Consider the following 14,120-nt stretch of genomic DNA (forward strand, 5'->3'; position numbering starts at 1 on the left):
TCAGCTCTTATAACCGCTTTATTCTTGTTCTCTTGTGCTGTTTACAGTGTCTCCCAGAAAAGGAAAACCCCAGTTGGCAGGGAACGTGATGAGGGACCTTCACTGAACCAGCAGTAACCACAGGAGAATCCAGGGGTGGGAGGGAGAGACAAGGACCTGAGGCAGAAGGACTGTGCTAGTTTGCCCATCTTCTGATCTCCAGTTGCTCAAATGGGAATAAAAGAAGGAATATTAAATGATCGTCTATGGGACAGAGAACTTGGGAGATCTTGGCCATGATCAGGAGGGCAGGATGAAGGCCCGGATTTTAAGCATCTTGTTCGGGTATCACTGGGAGACACCGTGTGGAAGAGGGTGCAGTGCTAAGAGATGGTGGAGGGTGCTGGGGAAGGGGCCCAACTGTGACCAGGGAGGAGGGACTAAGGGCTCTTCTGGGTGGCAAAGATAGGCAGAGCAAAGGGCAGAGGCGCTCATTCTGTCCAGTCCTTCTTAATGGACAGGTTCCACTCCCAGGTGAGGTGGTCATGCTTGTCGTCGTCGGTGAAGAAGGACTTGTTGTGGTAAGTGCCTCGGGCCAGCATGCCCTTGGGGGCCTCCTCAACTGGAGTCAGAAACTCATATTCCTCTGGCCGAGGCCCGTAGCTGCCCACCATGAACGTTGCTTTATCCACTGGGAAGAAAGAAAAGTTCATTAGGATGAGAGCCTATTAGATGGAGACCCTGCACGTGACAATTTGGAGCAGAGTTCACTGTGATCAAAGCCAAGAGCAATGGTTTCCAAGCCTGGCTAAATATCAGATTTACCTGGAGCAACTCTTTTTTTTTTTTTTTTTCCTTAAAAAACATTTTTTAAATGGAATCTCTTCATAGTGCAGTATACTTTGATCCCCTGTCAATCCATTTGATCCCCTGTCAATTTAGTCAATCTATGGTTAGTACTGTTGTGAGTCCCAAGAATCAGTCTTTAAAACATATCACAGCTGACGCTGAGATTCAGGAAAGCTGAGGAATCAGTGCCCTAAATCAATGGGGATCAAGACTCTAAGGAGATGTAGCATATTATATCATTAAAAAAAAATTCCAGGTACTCCAAAAGTACACACTTCCAGTTACAAAATAAGTAAGTCCAGGGATCTACTCAACCCAGGAATCAAACCTGGGTGTCCTGTATTGCAGGCAGATTCTTTACCAACTGACCCAGGGAAGCCCTAAAGTACAGCGTGGTGACCATAGTTAACAATACTACATTGTGTGTTTGAAAGTTGCAGAGTTGATCTTAAAAGTTCTCATCACAAGAAAAAAAATTGAAATTGTGAGTGGTGATGGGAGTTAATTAGACTAATTACTGTAATTATTTTACAATATGTACACGTACAGGTCACTATGCTGTATGCCTAAAACTAACACAATGTTATATGCCAGGTATATCTCAGTAAAAAATCCTGAAACTAATTGAGACCTGGGTTTTGATCTCAGCTCTGCAACTATCTACGTTTTGGGGATTCTGTTTCTTTTCTATACAATACAGCTTGAGGATCTTCTATCTACAAACTATCATTCTGTGGATAGTTGCAAGAGATAAGGTAAAGCTGGTCATCAGAATGAATGAAATCATGAATGTAGTAATTAGATGAAATGGGAAGACCAATAATTTGGTTAAAAAAAAAAAGTATCAGTGAACTGAAACAGATAGTAAAAGTAGCCAACCAGAGTTATTAAAAGGTGAGCAACTGGGCTATATATTAAAATTAATAAGGATTAGAAAGTTTAAGTAAAGGTAGGTGGGCAGGCAGGTGACGTTTAAATTGACTGTTAATTTGGATACGTTTGGAGGACTAGCTGCAGACATCCTTGACGACCTTTTGCCCAAGTGACACATTAGAATCTTTACACCCAAAGGAAAATAGGAAATTTAACTATTTTTTCGTGAGACTAGGTATTGGAAGAGCAAGGACGATCTTTCAGGTTAACAATCTTCTGCGGGATTTGAGTCATTAAGTGGTTCTTTACTTCGTGCTAATTGATCACTGTCTTCCTTAGCTTTCATTGATGGATTTGGTGGAACTGACCTATGCATTACTGCTTCACACCTCTAGGGGACGCTGTTCCACACCATCAGGTTAACGAAACGTTAGAAGTGCTTTCATCAGCCTTCCACCTTTCATTTTTCTCTGCTCCTATTAACAGAACACAACTGAACATGTACCGTTTAGGTGCAGCTTGTCAAGAAAACTGTAGATTAAAGAATGTGATATTATTTGTTTCAGTTACAAAGTGAAAGTGAAGTCGCTCAATCGTGTCCGACTCTTTGCAACCCCATGGCCTGTAGCCTACCAGGCTCCTCCGTCCATGGGATTTTCCAGGCAAGAGTACTGGAGTGGCTTGCCATTTCCTTCTCCAGAGGATCTTCCCGACACAGGGATCGAACCCGGGTCTTCTGCACTATAGGTAGACGCTTTACTGTCTGAGCTGCTTTTCTCCATTCTAGAAAGAGGTTTTTTTTTTTTTTTTTTTTTTTTCCTTCTATTCTTTGGTTAGGAAATTGAGCCCCGCAGCCCACCCCTCCCCCCTGCCAACAGCCTATCACATCCATCACATGCTACTGGCACCTCCCATTTGGGTAGGTCTTGCCTCTCTTGGATTTCTCTGACACTCAGGTTTTTCACTTGTGGATTCAGTTCAATTCAGTCGCTCAGTCATGTCCGACTCTTTGCGACCCCATGAACCACAGAACCACAGGCCTCCCTGTCCATCACCAACAACTGGAGTTCACCCAAACCCATGTCCATGGAGTCGGTGATGCCATCCAACCATCTTATCCTCTGTCGTCTCCTTCTCCTCCTGCCCTCAATCTTTCCCACCATCAGGGTCTTTTCCAGTGAGTCAGCTCTTCCCATCAGGTGGCCAAAGTATTGGAGTTTCAGCTTCAGCATCAGTCCTTCCAATGAACACCCAGGACTGATCTCCTTTAGGATGGACTGGTTGGATCTCCTTGCAGTCCAAAGGACTCTCAAGAGTCTTCTCCAACACCACAGTTCAAAAGCATCAATTCTTCTGCGCTCAGCTTTCTTTATAGTCCAACTATTGCTTTTTAAAAAAAATTTCAAGAGTACATTTACGTACTTGAATTCAAACTTGGTTGTGTTCACTTGCATGCCATGTTGCTTCAGTTGTGTCCGACTCTTTGCGACCCTATGGACTGTAGCCCTCCAGGCTCCTCTGACCATGGAGTTCTCCAGGCAAGAATATTGGAGTCCGTTGCCATGCCCTCCTCTGGAGAATCTTCCTGACCCAGGGATCGAATTCTTATTCTTCCCATTTATAAGTAATAAAATCGGATTTCAGAAGCAGAATGCTGAAGGTTGGTGGCTGACCCAGTCTTAACTAGGGTTCCTTTAACATGGAAATATATGTGTGCCTCTCCAAGGGTGAATGTCCACAGCTCTCATCAGATTCTTAAATGAGTCTAGGACTAAACATTGCTAATAACCTGAAGTTTACGTGTCCCTGAGAAGCAGAGTTTGGGACAGTGGAAAATGTGCATACTTTACCTTTTACCCCCGTCCGATAGGTGTGTTGAACATACTTCAGTCCTGACACAATATCCTTGTTCACCTGTAGGTGGGAAGGAGCCAAGTGATTCAGATTAAAGAGAGTCTTCCGTTTTTCCTCATCTTTCATGCTGATCTGACCTAGCTGATGCTTCTCTGAGGATGAAAGGACTGAAGATTTAGTTCAGAATAAGTTACTACCATCGTTTAGCCTGGCAATGAGGCAGAGATTAAAGAGAGGAAGTCACGAGACTCAGTGTTACCGAAGCTGGTTCCAATTGTCGAACACCATGATTTCTGGTGTGGGTGAGGGGATGGTTAATTAGAACACTGTCTCAATACTCTATATTACATTTCTCCTTCCTCCATGGCCCAGAGAAGGGTCTTGAGCTCCTTCTCCCTGAAGACTGGCCATAAGATCTTTCTTGTTTTTACGTTACAAAGGCATTAATGGAAACTAATTATTATGTAAATATCTGAAAATTCTAATCTCAGAAATGATCCACCTAGCATATGAAAAACAAACAGGGAGAAAAGTCGTGATGGAAAGTTGGACCTAGAAGATGATTTTGCTTGTAACGTAACTGTGATTGGAGTCTAGAGATGAGATGAGTCACAGGAAAACAACCCCCTTGGATGAAAATAATGGGTGAAATCCATTTGCCTCTGGCATATAGTTTGGATGGCTGTCATTCTCAGATGTTGTCTGGAATCTTGCCACTTTCCCAAGCCTTTCAGAGAAAATTTGCTAAAGCGGAATGAAAATATAGACAGGTCAAGCACTTTATTTTTCCATGATTCATTCTACTTAGGGCTGAACCGGTCTGTTAATTTTATACCATGGTCATGTTTATACAAGCAAATTAAAGTGAGCATGGCACCATTAGCTGGGTGGCTTTGCTAATTGTTTACCCATGTAAGAATGAAAGTGTATTGTTTCTCCTGGACAATAACCAGGGCTCCAGTTTTTGTTTTGGATAGAACAATTAAAGCAGTCTGTCAGTGATACATTTTGTTTTGTTGGCAGTGAGGTAGTATAGCCATGAATACTTCCTGCTTAGGTTTGGAACAATCACTCAGCAAAACCTGTAGCATAAAGCTATCAAAAGTAGACAGAAGGAAAAAAGCTTCATTGAAGAAAGTGTGATAAAATGAAACCCGAACTTTCTAATTCTTCTAACTTCTGCATGTGACTCATAGATATAGGGAAAAAAAAACCCACATCCTTCTAGAAGCCTCTAAGCTGGTCTCCTGGGCATAGTAGAAGATGTGGTCTGGTGGGTAAAAGACCAAAAAAAGACAGAAATAGTGGTGGAGTAGTAATAAGGACTTCAAAAAAGAAAGACTCTTTTGTTTTCCTACTGCTCCACAGATCTTCCGTTTAATATAAACATGGTTGAGATGGACAAAAGAAAAGTGTGAATATTCCTTGTTATTCCCTGCCGCTACCTGCCCACCCTTCCTGATTGTCTTCCACCCCATGAGGAAGAAGCTTTGGGAACTAAAACCGAGAGCCAGATTTAGGGAGAAATAGAAATTAACAAAAAGTATGCCAATGTGATAATGCAAGAAATTTGATTTTTTTTCTTCTTCTGATTACAGAAAGAATTTAAACTTTATACAAATATACAGGCAGGGCCAGATACTTACTTTGAAGTTAATTTTTACTCTATATTCAACACCTTCCTTTAGGACAAAGTTTTCTTTTTTAAGGGCTTCCAGATCCCCTGTAGAAATGAATTTTAAAAGAGTTAATTCTCATTGGAAGGACATTCACAAGAAGATGAATGAAGTCGAAGTTCCTGAGCCATTTTCTGAACTCCTCAGAGCAACATGGCCCCCACGGTCCTCAGGTCAAAGAATGTTTGAGATTAGTCACTGCACAAACACACATTTGGAATGCCTGAAATCTTACAGCAGATGCGAAAGAAACATGATAGAGCTTTCCCGCCAAGTTTGACTGCAATCTTAAGAATACGTAAGACTTTTTGCTTAAAGACTCTGCCCCCAGTCCTCAAATATATAGGAGAAAAATATTATGTAAGAATGCCAGCTATTTGTTTTTGTAGGTTTGTTAATGTGTGTGGTGTTTTCTAAGCTTTAGAAAATGTGCTTGTTTGGTTCCTTTTTATCATTCTAAAAAATATATAAAATAAAAAAATTTAAAAAATATACTTTTGTACTTAATTTTGCTTTTGCATTTGCAATTTCATACTTTTTTTTCTTAAGGAAAATAAAACTTATCACTTAAGTTCTAAAGGCTTCAGGCTCCATAAAACTGGCATCTGCCCCCTAATTCATGTACCTTGGTTAGAGAGGTGGTCTTTGCTCCTTTCCCAAAGTGATCCTGTGTAATTTGACATTTGGTGTGACTGTGTGTGTTTTGCACAGTTTTGTGCAAAATTTCATGCATATAGCTGGCATCATCTAGGATTCACCTCAGTAGCCTTCTTTTTGGTGACGGAAAACCAAGGTTTTCTTGTTGCTGGGGAAAAGGGACAGAGACCAAGTTTTCCCTGCAGGATCGATCATCAGGCCCTTCTGCAGAGCAGGTTTCCTTAGCACTAGGTCAGACCTTATCTTGCAAAATGGCGGTTATACCTGTTAACCTTACACAATTTCTCACAGGAAGAGGTGTGAGGCCCGGTGTGAGAGAGAATTCCTTCTAAGAGATGCTAGAACGTGGGGGTAGTTGAATGTGTGACTCTGCTCTAATGATTTCGGTTGAACAGGAAGTGTGTCTTTTCAGCCTCCGATTTCCTCCCTCTGACAAAAAGCCCATATAAGGTAAAGAGTGTCTGTCTCATGAGAGGGGAACTACCTTGCTCCTAAGCATACTGTTCTCTTGTCATGCTGTGTTCTGTCTCATGAGTCTGTTTTCTGAATCTGGTAATATATTTTTTTCTTTTTCACTAAAGACCTGCCTTTGATGTCCCCAACCCCTGGCTTGGCGGCCCTTTCCTTATTTCTCCCAGTGGCCTACTTTCCCCCAAATCAGCCCCCTTTCCAGTTTCTCCTCATCTCCTCCAGACCTAAGTCTCAGGAAAGGACTTGACCTTGGCAACAATAAAGTGAAAGAAAATAACATGTTAAGTTGTACATCTTTAGTGAGGGAAGTTGCTTATTTCAAAGAATCATAGTTTTAAGCTAAAAAAATCCTGCAGATTTAACAATGGAATTCCTAGCATTAATCAGGAGGTCTTAGATTTCTTCTTGCCTTCAGGTAAGTTCTGTAGCTGATACAGGATCAATATTTTCTCTGATCTTTATATTGTATGTGTGTGTGTTTGTGTGTGCGTGTGTGCACTCAGTTATGTCAGACTCTGCGATTCCATGGACTGTAGCCTGCCAGGCTCCTCTGTCCATGAGATTTCACAGGCAAGAATACTGGAGTGGGTTGCCATTTCCTTCTCCAGGGGACCTTCCCGACCCTGAAATGGTAAAATATTACCATTTCAGAAGCCTACAACTTGCTTCTTAATATTTTCATTAGTGGTCTTTTTCCGTGAATAATAATTCTCCTATGCCATGTGGAGATAAAAATCTAAAATAAATGTAATACAGGTAGACATATCAGGTACTTATGCTTGACCCCTTTCAATTAAATAGAAATGGAGGTTGGGCTTTTCATTAAGCATGGTAAATACTGTGAAAACAATGACTTGTGAGCTGGTCCCAGCATACCTTACTAGAATTCACCTTACTGCGTGCACACATGCTCAGTTGTGTCTGACTCTTTGCGACCCCATAAACTGTAGCTTACCAGGCTCCTCTGTCCATGGGATTTCCCAGGCAAGAATACTGGAGTGGGTTGCTATGTCCTTCTCCAGGGGATCTTCCCAACCCAAAGATCAAACCCAAGTCTCCTGCGTCCCCTGCATTGGCAGGTGGATTCTTGACCACTGTGCTGCCTGGGAAGCTGTTTACTTTACTAGGTTTTTTTTTTCTTGGCTGGGACAAGGGACAAAAACCATGCCCTTGTCCTTATGATGTCATGAGGCCCCACTAAACAGAAGAGCTGTGACCACTTACCAGTGAGGTCCATGGTGATTGGTCCTGGGGCACTTTCACAAACGAGAGTCAGGCGGGTGACCGTGACATTGGGGGCTGTTGGGTCTGCAGGAATTAAAAGGCATTGTGAGCACAGAGAAGAGGCATATACATACTGTGTGTGTGTGTGTGTGTGTGTATACATTTCAAGTAGGAAAGAGAGAAGATGAAAAAGAAAAATGGATCTCTGTCTCTAGAGGAGAAATAAAGATGGAAGTGGCAGATTCACCAGGCTTGGTCTTAGTGGCCTTGGACCATCCTGTGATGCTATTTCTGCTTCAGGTAACTGAACGCCCACCTTATTCATCAATAGCAAACATTTCCCGAGTGGCTAGGTGCTCTGGGTTGGGTAAGGTGCTCTGCTGGTTGGGCAGGGTGCGTCCGTATCTTTGGGTCATGTCTGACTCTGCCATTGTGTATTGGAAATGATGGATGTTAGGTAAGGAATGGGAAGGAGAAAGAGAAGAGAGAATGTGAGAGACCATGGAGAGAATTCAATTCTGAGTAATAGTCTGAAACTCCTTCTAAATCCTTCCTATGTGTTATATTTGTCTATTTCAAGGCAAAGTATGCCTTACCTCCAAAGAAAACTTGATTATCCATCTATAACTTGGTTTGGCCACATGGAGATTGCAGCTCACTCCCTTAACCTTAGAAGCTTGAGACCCTCTCCTGTGCGTCTGCTCCTGAGTAGCTCAAATATCTGCCTTCTCTGTGCCCCTCCACCTGTCCCACTCTGTCTCCTCACATACACATACCTGCTACCACAGGACCGTCCCCCAGGAGCGTTTTCTTGTACTTAGTTAGACTTTCATCATCTTTGTCCATCTCCTGCAGCTCCTTCAGGGACTTCTGTGGGGGGGGCTTGTAGTTGAGCTTGCCATCCAACTCATCGTCATCCTCCTCCACGTGTGGTTCTGGGGCCTTTTCAGTCATTTTGATCTAGAGGGAGAGAGGAAGAGAGACAGTGATGATCTGTTGGCCAAAAGTCCGTAGATACGAGCTATGCTTGAGGGGCTGCTCTTAGTCTTGTTGTTTTTTAGTCACTAAGTCCTGTACAACTCTTTGTGATCCCACGGACTATAACCTGCCAGGCTCCTCTGTCCATGGGATTTCCCTGACAAGAATTCCGGAGTGGGTTGCCATTTCCTTCTCCAGGGGATCTTCCCAGCCCAGGGATTGAACCCACATCTCCTGCACTGGCAGATGGATTCTTTACCACTGAATCACCAGGGAAGCCCACTCTTAGTGTTATTTTTGCCCTAATAAACTTCTGTAATTGTCAATGATTTTCCAGGAGATTTCCCTCTGATTCAGCCTCATTCTATTTCACAAAATAAGAATATAATGCATTCTAGGTTTTCCTTTGACATGTTTGAATGTTTTCATATTGTGATGAATCCCTCCTATTCATGGAATAAAACTGACCGTAAGTAACTCACTTGTGAATTCTATAAAACAAGTGAAGCAACATAGCACAAGCTGTCCTGAACAATGAACGAACAGCCCCAGTTCAGAGAGTTATAGAAATGATCATAGTCCTACAAATCTAGCCAGTCTTGCAGGTGTCAAAGCACTCAGCATGTATCAATACAATCCCAGTTATAATGGTGTCAAGTACTTGGTAAAGCAAGTTAGTTTTTCCCCATTCATTGCATCTTTCCCTGAACTCCTGCAAGAACTCAAAGGCAACTCATGAGAAGTTTTAGGCCCCTGTGATATCTGCCTGAGTGTCCTCCCCCTACCCCCAACGTTGCTAATAATTCCCTGGGGCCAGCTAGTGGGTTTTGTTTCTCTCTCACTTTTTGGCTGCTCTGGGTCTTCATTGTATCATATGGGATCTAGTTCCCTGACCAGGGATCAAACCCAGGGCCCCTGCATTGGGAGCACAGAGTCTTAGCCACTGGACCACCAAGAAGTTTCTTGAATCTCCCAAAACATTTGAATACTTGTCATTTTATATGTGCTCATTGATTGGGTTAATAGATTCTATATCTGAGCTTCTGTTCTTTTGAAATAACACAAAATAATAAAGGACTCCAACTTCTTCTAGATAAATTGCAACTGTCTCTTTAGTACCCTTCTATCCATCTCCACCTCTCCTTTAGTACCTCCTTCCCTTCTCCAGATCTCCTGTGACCTTATGCTCTAAGATCTCACCTGGACATACCCTATTTTCTCCCTTCATCAATCTACATTTACTTGTTTTGTGTTAAAACATCAAGGGGAGATCTAATACAATTATTTACACTTAAGTGTTAATGACTGATTATAAATTTTAAAATTATTTTTCTTGAGGCATGTATATAGTCTGAACTTTTCAGAGTTGAAATGAACCTTGGAGGTGATATAGTCCAAAAACTTGCTTGTCACTCAGTCGTGTCCAACTCTTTGTGACCCCATGGACTGTAGCCCACCAGACTCCTCTGTCCATGGAATTCTTCAGGCCATAATACTGGAGTGGGTAGCCATTTCCTTCCCCTCATTTTATCACTGAGAAACTCGAAACCCAGAGCTTAAGAGAATTGCCCAAGTTCATGGATCTCAATGAGATGCCCCATTCTAATAAAGAGGAAGGAATCTCTAGGAAGAATTTCAGGCCTGGGGTAGGCAGAAATGGAGCTATTTGGGGGAAACAAGGGAGATATTTACACAAGGAGATAATTTCCTGGTTTCTTTTCATTCTGCTCCCAGGGTAACTCTCTTTCCTGCCTTGGGTAAAGGCTTTACTGTTCCAAAGTAGTAGAACTCTAAGACAATACCTATCACATCTCATCTTGAGTGACTCTGCCAAGTTCTATAAGGTTCCGGAGAGTGAAGCTATCTGTGGCCAAAATCAGTTGTGGTTTTGACTTTTAATGTTGCTGTTATTGGCAATGGGAAGAAAAATAATTTGGAAGTGAAGCCAAACAAAAGCAATTTTAACAGGGAAAAAAAAAGGAAAGGAAAAGAAATGATATCTCTTGGCTCATTTTTCCTCTTCCAGAAAAATAACAAGCTGAACACTATGAGACTTGATCAACTCTGCAAACAGTATTGCATTGCTTGGGTCCACTTCCTGTGCAGGAAGGAAGCTTGTAGGCCTGTTGCTATGGCAACTCTTGCTTCTGCTGAAGAACCAGCACCACTCAGAGCTGAGCCTCTAGAGAACAGCACAATAAACAGAGTGACTAATTCAAGTCCCATTCCAAACAACACTCAGGAAAAGTGAATGAACTGGCTGGAAAAATGATGAAGGATGCAGTGGGTGGAGGTTGTAGGCTGTGGGTAGTTTAAGGACAACCATTAAGCCACAGACAAAGAACAACACAGATGAGACTAATTAGATGGGACAGGTTCTCCTCTGGTGACACCCAGGAGCCTGACCAAATACCCAGGGTAGAGGTCACGTAAAAAAACTTCAGACAGAGTATCAGGAAAGCTATCACCATATGAGGACATCTCAGCACTGTAGAGAGGCCTTTCTGGAATGTATTACTTGGTTCTCACAAGTCATGTGCTTGAAGTTTGACTATGAAAAGATGACATTACATCCAGCCACTAATTAGCTCAAGGTGATTTTAGTAATCTGTAGGGAAATGACAACCCACTCTAGTATTCCTGCCTAGAAAAATTCCATGGACAGAGGAGCCTGGCAGGCTACAGTCCATGGGGTTGTAAAGAGTCAGACATGATTGAGTGACTGAGCACACACACAGGGAATTATAATTCTGCACTCTCAAATCTCAATTTTGAAAGGAGAGGGAAACAGAGACAGAGAAAGAGAAAGATCTGGTCTAGGACAGTATTTTCTAACTTTTAATAGTGTCGTACTTGGCAACAGAATTTATCTGTCATCTAGATCTTGATTTTTTAATTGGTAAATCAGAGACATGTCACTTCTAAATTTCCTTAATCCACTGCAAAGAGATATAATAACTGCTCTATGAAAATGAGCCACACATTTATTTAAAAACATTGAAGAGCAGAGAATAATGTGGGATTACGATATGAAGTTGTGGCAGTCAAAAGGAGGAAATTTGGGACCACATGAAAATAATTTGGTCTAATTATATAGCATAAGAAAAAGAGATATGAAGTCAGATGACTCCAAATCAGCTCACTCTGGAGAGCTGATTAGAAATAAGAAAAAAAAAAGGTGAAAATGTCATAAAATGACAAAGAAAGGACTGGAAAGCACTTCTCAGGGAAAGCCCTTCTGAAAGCAAAATGAAGGTCACAAATATTTGATGAACATCTAGCATTTACAAGACACTGTTCTTTAGCACATACTGATGTTTAAGTTATTCTCCAAAGTGGAAAAAGTTGGGGGCTGAGCAATCTAGCCTTGCCAAAAAGGCCCAGCTGGTTTGACTGGTGTTTCTTAAGCTTTCTGAAGATGGCAAGTCTCTTTAAAAATCTAGTAAGAGTCACAGTCTTTATAAAAGGAAAAGCCCATGGAATTGTGCACACAGCACAAGGAATTCATGGAGCCCTGAAGTCCTTCATAGACTCTACTGGAGTCTGCGATTGAGAACGTGACCTTGAAACTATAACTTTTGTAAACAGTGAAGCAAAGCATTGAGTGTTAAGCATGGACTTCCCTGGTGGCTCAGATGGTAAAGTGTCTGCCTACAATGCGGGAGACTCAGGTTCAATCCCTGGGTTGGGAAGATCCTCTGGAGAAGGAAATGGCAACCCACTCCAGTACTTTTGCCTGGAAAATCCCATGGAGGGAGGAGCACTATAGGCTATAGTCCATGGGGTTGCAAAGAGTAGGACACGACTGAGCGACTGCACTTTCTTTTTTACCTTTTGCTTCTCTCTGAAGCCTGGCCAGACCAACGACACAACTCAGCCTCAAGCCAGGGATCATGTCTGTGAGCCTGAAACACTGGACCTGCAGAAGCAGGAGGAGATACTGGGTAACGTCTGGATCTTAGGGAACATGACCATAGTCCAGCAGAAGAGCAGTGGTTTGGGAAGAGTTCTGGGTCAATCTACTTGATTTTGGATGATTATCCCCTCAATGAACTGGGCCTCATCACACATGAGTTTTCATTCTGGCTTTGCCACTAACTAGCTGTGACCCTTTGAGCAAATGTTCCAACCACTGATCTTCCTTTCCTCATCTTGGGAGGTGAGAGGTTAGGGGAGACCATCTCTAGGTGCTTCTTTTTCTAAGGTTGCTACCTGTAGTCAGGTGTCAGCTCAGTTGTCATTCAGTTACCTTATTTCACCTGTAGAAAAGGCTATCTGCCTCTATTTTATTATTTCATATTGTTTATTTATATGAATTCCCCAGAGAGTCTGCATTTTCAATTTTACAATTCATTGCCAGGAAATTTCAGATTCTCCCAAAGCCCCAGCTGGTGAAAAATATATCTTGACAACAGTTTCCCAAGCTAACTGTGTATGTATAGTGAACTACAAGTATCATTTTTCTCCTTTTAAAAATAGTTTAAAACTTTGTGTGTGTGTGTGTTTTGTTTGTTTTTGTTGTTGTTTGTTTGCTTGTTTTTTGGCTGCACCACGGGCCTTGCAGGATCTTAGTTTCCTGACCAGGGCTTAAACCCTGGCCACGGCAGCGAAACCACAGAGTCCTAGCCACTGGACCACTGGGAAACTCCCTCATTTTTCTCTTTTTATCCTTCCATCTTACGGGTGCTTGCTGAAGAATAGGAATTTTAGGCAAATGCCAGATTGCTTTCCAATTGCATCATCTAAAGAACAGTTTTTGTGTGTGTGTTGGAGTATAGCCAATTAACCATGTTGTGATAGTTTCAGGTGACAGTCCCAGTGAAGGGACTGTCACACATACACATGTATCCATTCCACCCCAAACTCCTGTCCCATCCAGGCTGCCACATAACATTGAGTAGCGTTCCCTGTGCTGTAGAGTTAGGTGTGTGTTGGTTATCCATTTTAAGTATAGCAGTGTGTACGTGCCCAACCGAAACTCCCTAATTATTCCTTCCCCCCACTACCCGCCCCCCGCAACCATAAATTCATTCTGTAAGTCTGTGCAGAACATCTGGTTTTGTTATTGATAACAATAACTCTAACAGCTATCAAACATAGGGCTAAACCCTGTCCCGAGGATTATCTCACTTAGACCTCACCACAGCCTTAAGGATGGCTGTTACCGTCATTCCCTTCTACAGATTAGGAAACTAAACTTGAAGTAAATAAATTGCCCGAGAAAGCACGATGTCTAAGTGACAGCGTGAATATGAGCCCGGGGGGTTTCTGACGGAAGGCTCTAAGCTCTGTCACTCCAGCTGTCTTTATTAAGAAATAATAATGAAATTACAGAGCTCATTGGTTATCTTGAGAATCTCCATGGGGGTTGCTGCACAGACAGAGGTAAGTGCTACTTTGCAAAACTCTGCCGGGAGGCTTTAGCAAGTCAGGGAAGTGTCATCTAAAGAGAATTTCGGTGCAACTCTACCCCATGTCCCCTTGCGCAAGTTGCTGAACCTCTGCTCCAGTTTTGGCCTCTGCAAAGTGAAACGGTTGCATTGAAAGATCTCTGAGGCA

General features: G+C 42.3%; 1 protein-coding gene across 2 annotated transcripts in view; it reads right to left on the reverse strand.

Moving 5' to 3' along the window:
* ARHGDIB (Rho GDP dissociation inhibitor beta) overlaps nucleotides 1-14,120 on the reverse strand; it is a 19,259-nt gene continuing 5,139 nt past the window's right edge. For both annotated transcript variants that reach the window (XM_061125063.1, XM_061125064.1), the window contains exons 2-6: nucleotides 8,360-8,543; nucleotides 7,584-7,667; nucleotides 5,202-5,278; nucleotides 3,552-3,615; nucleotides 1-670 (exon numbers count right to left, since the gene is read on the reverse strand). In XM_061125063.1, the coding sequence (XP_060981046.1) occupies nucleotides 471-670; nucleotides 3,552-3,615; nucleotides 5,202-5,278; nucleotides 7,584-7,667; nucleotides 8,360-8,537 (603 nt within the window). In that variant the 5' untranslated portion in view covers nucleotides 8,538-8,543 and the 3' untranslated portion in view covers nucleotides 1-470. The remainder of the gene's footprint in view (nucleotides 671-3,551; nucleotides 3,616-5,201; nucleotides 5,279-7,583; nucleotides 7,668-8,359; nucleotides 8,544-14,120) is intronic.

This window comes from Dama dama, chromosome 22, assembly GCF_033118175.1.
Source record: "Dama dama isolate Ldn47 chromosome 22, ASM3311817v1, whole genome shotgun sequence".
Lineage (NCBI taxonomy): Eukaryota > Metazoa > Chordata > Mammalia > Artiodactyla > Cervidae > Dama > Dama dama.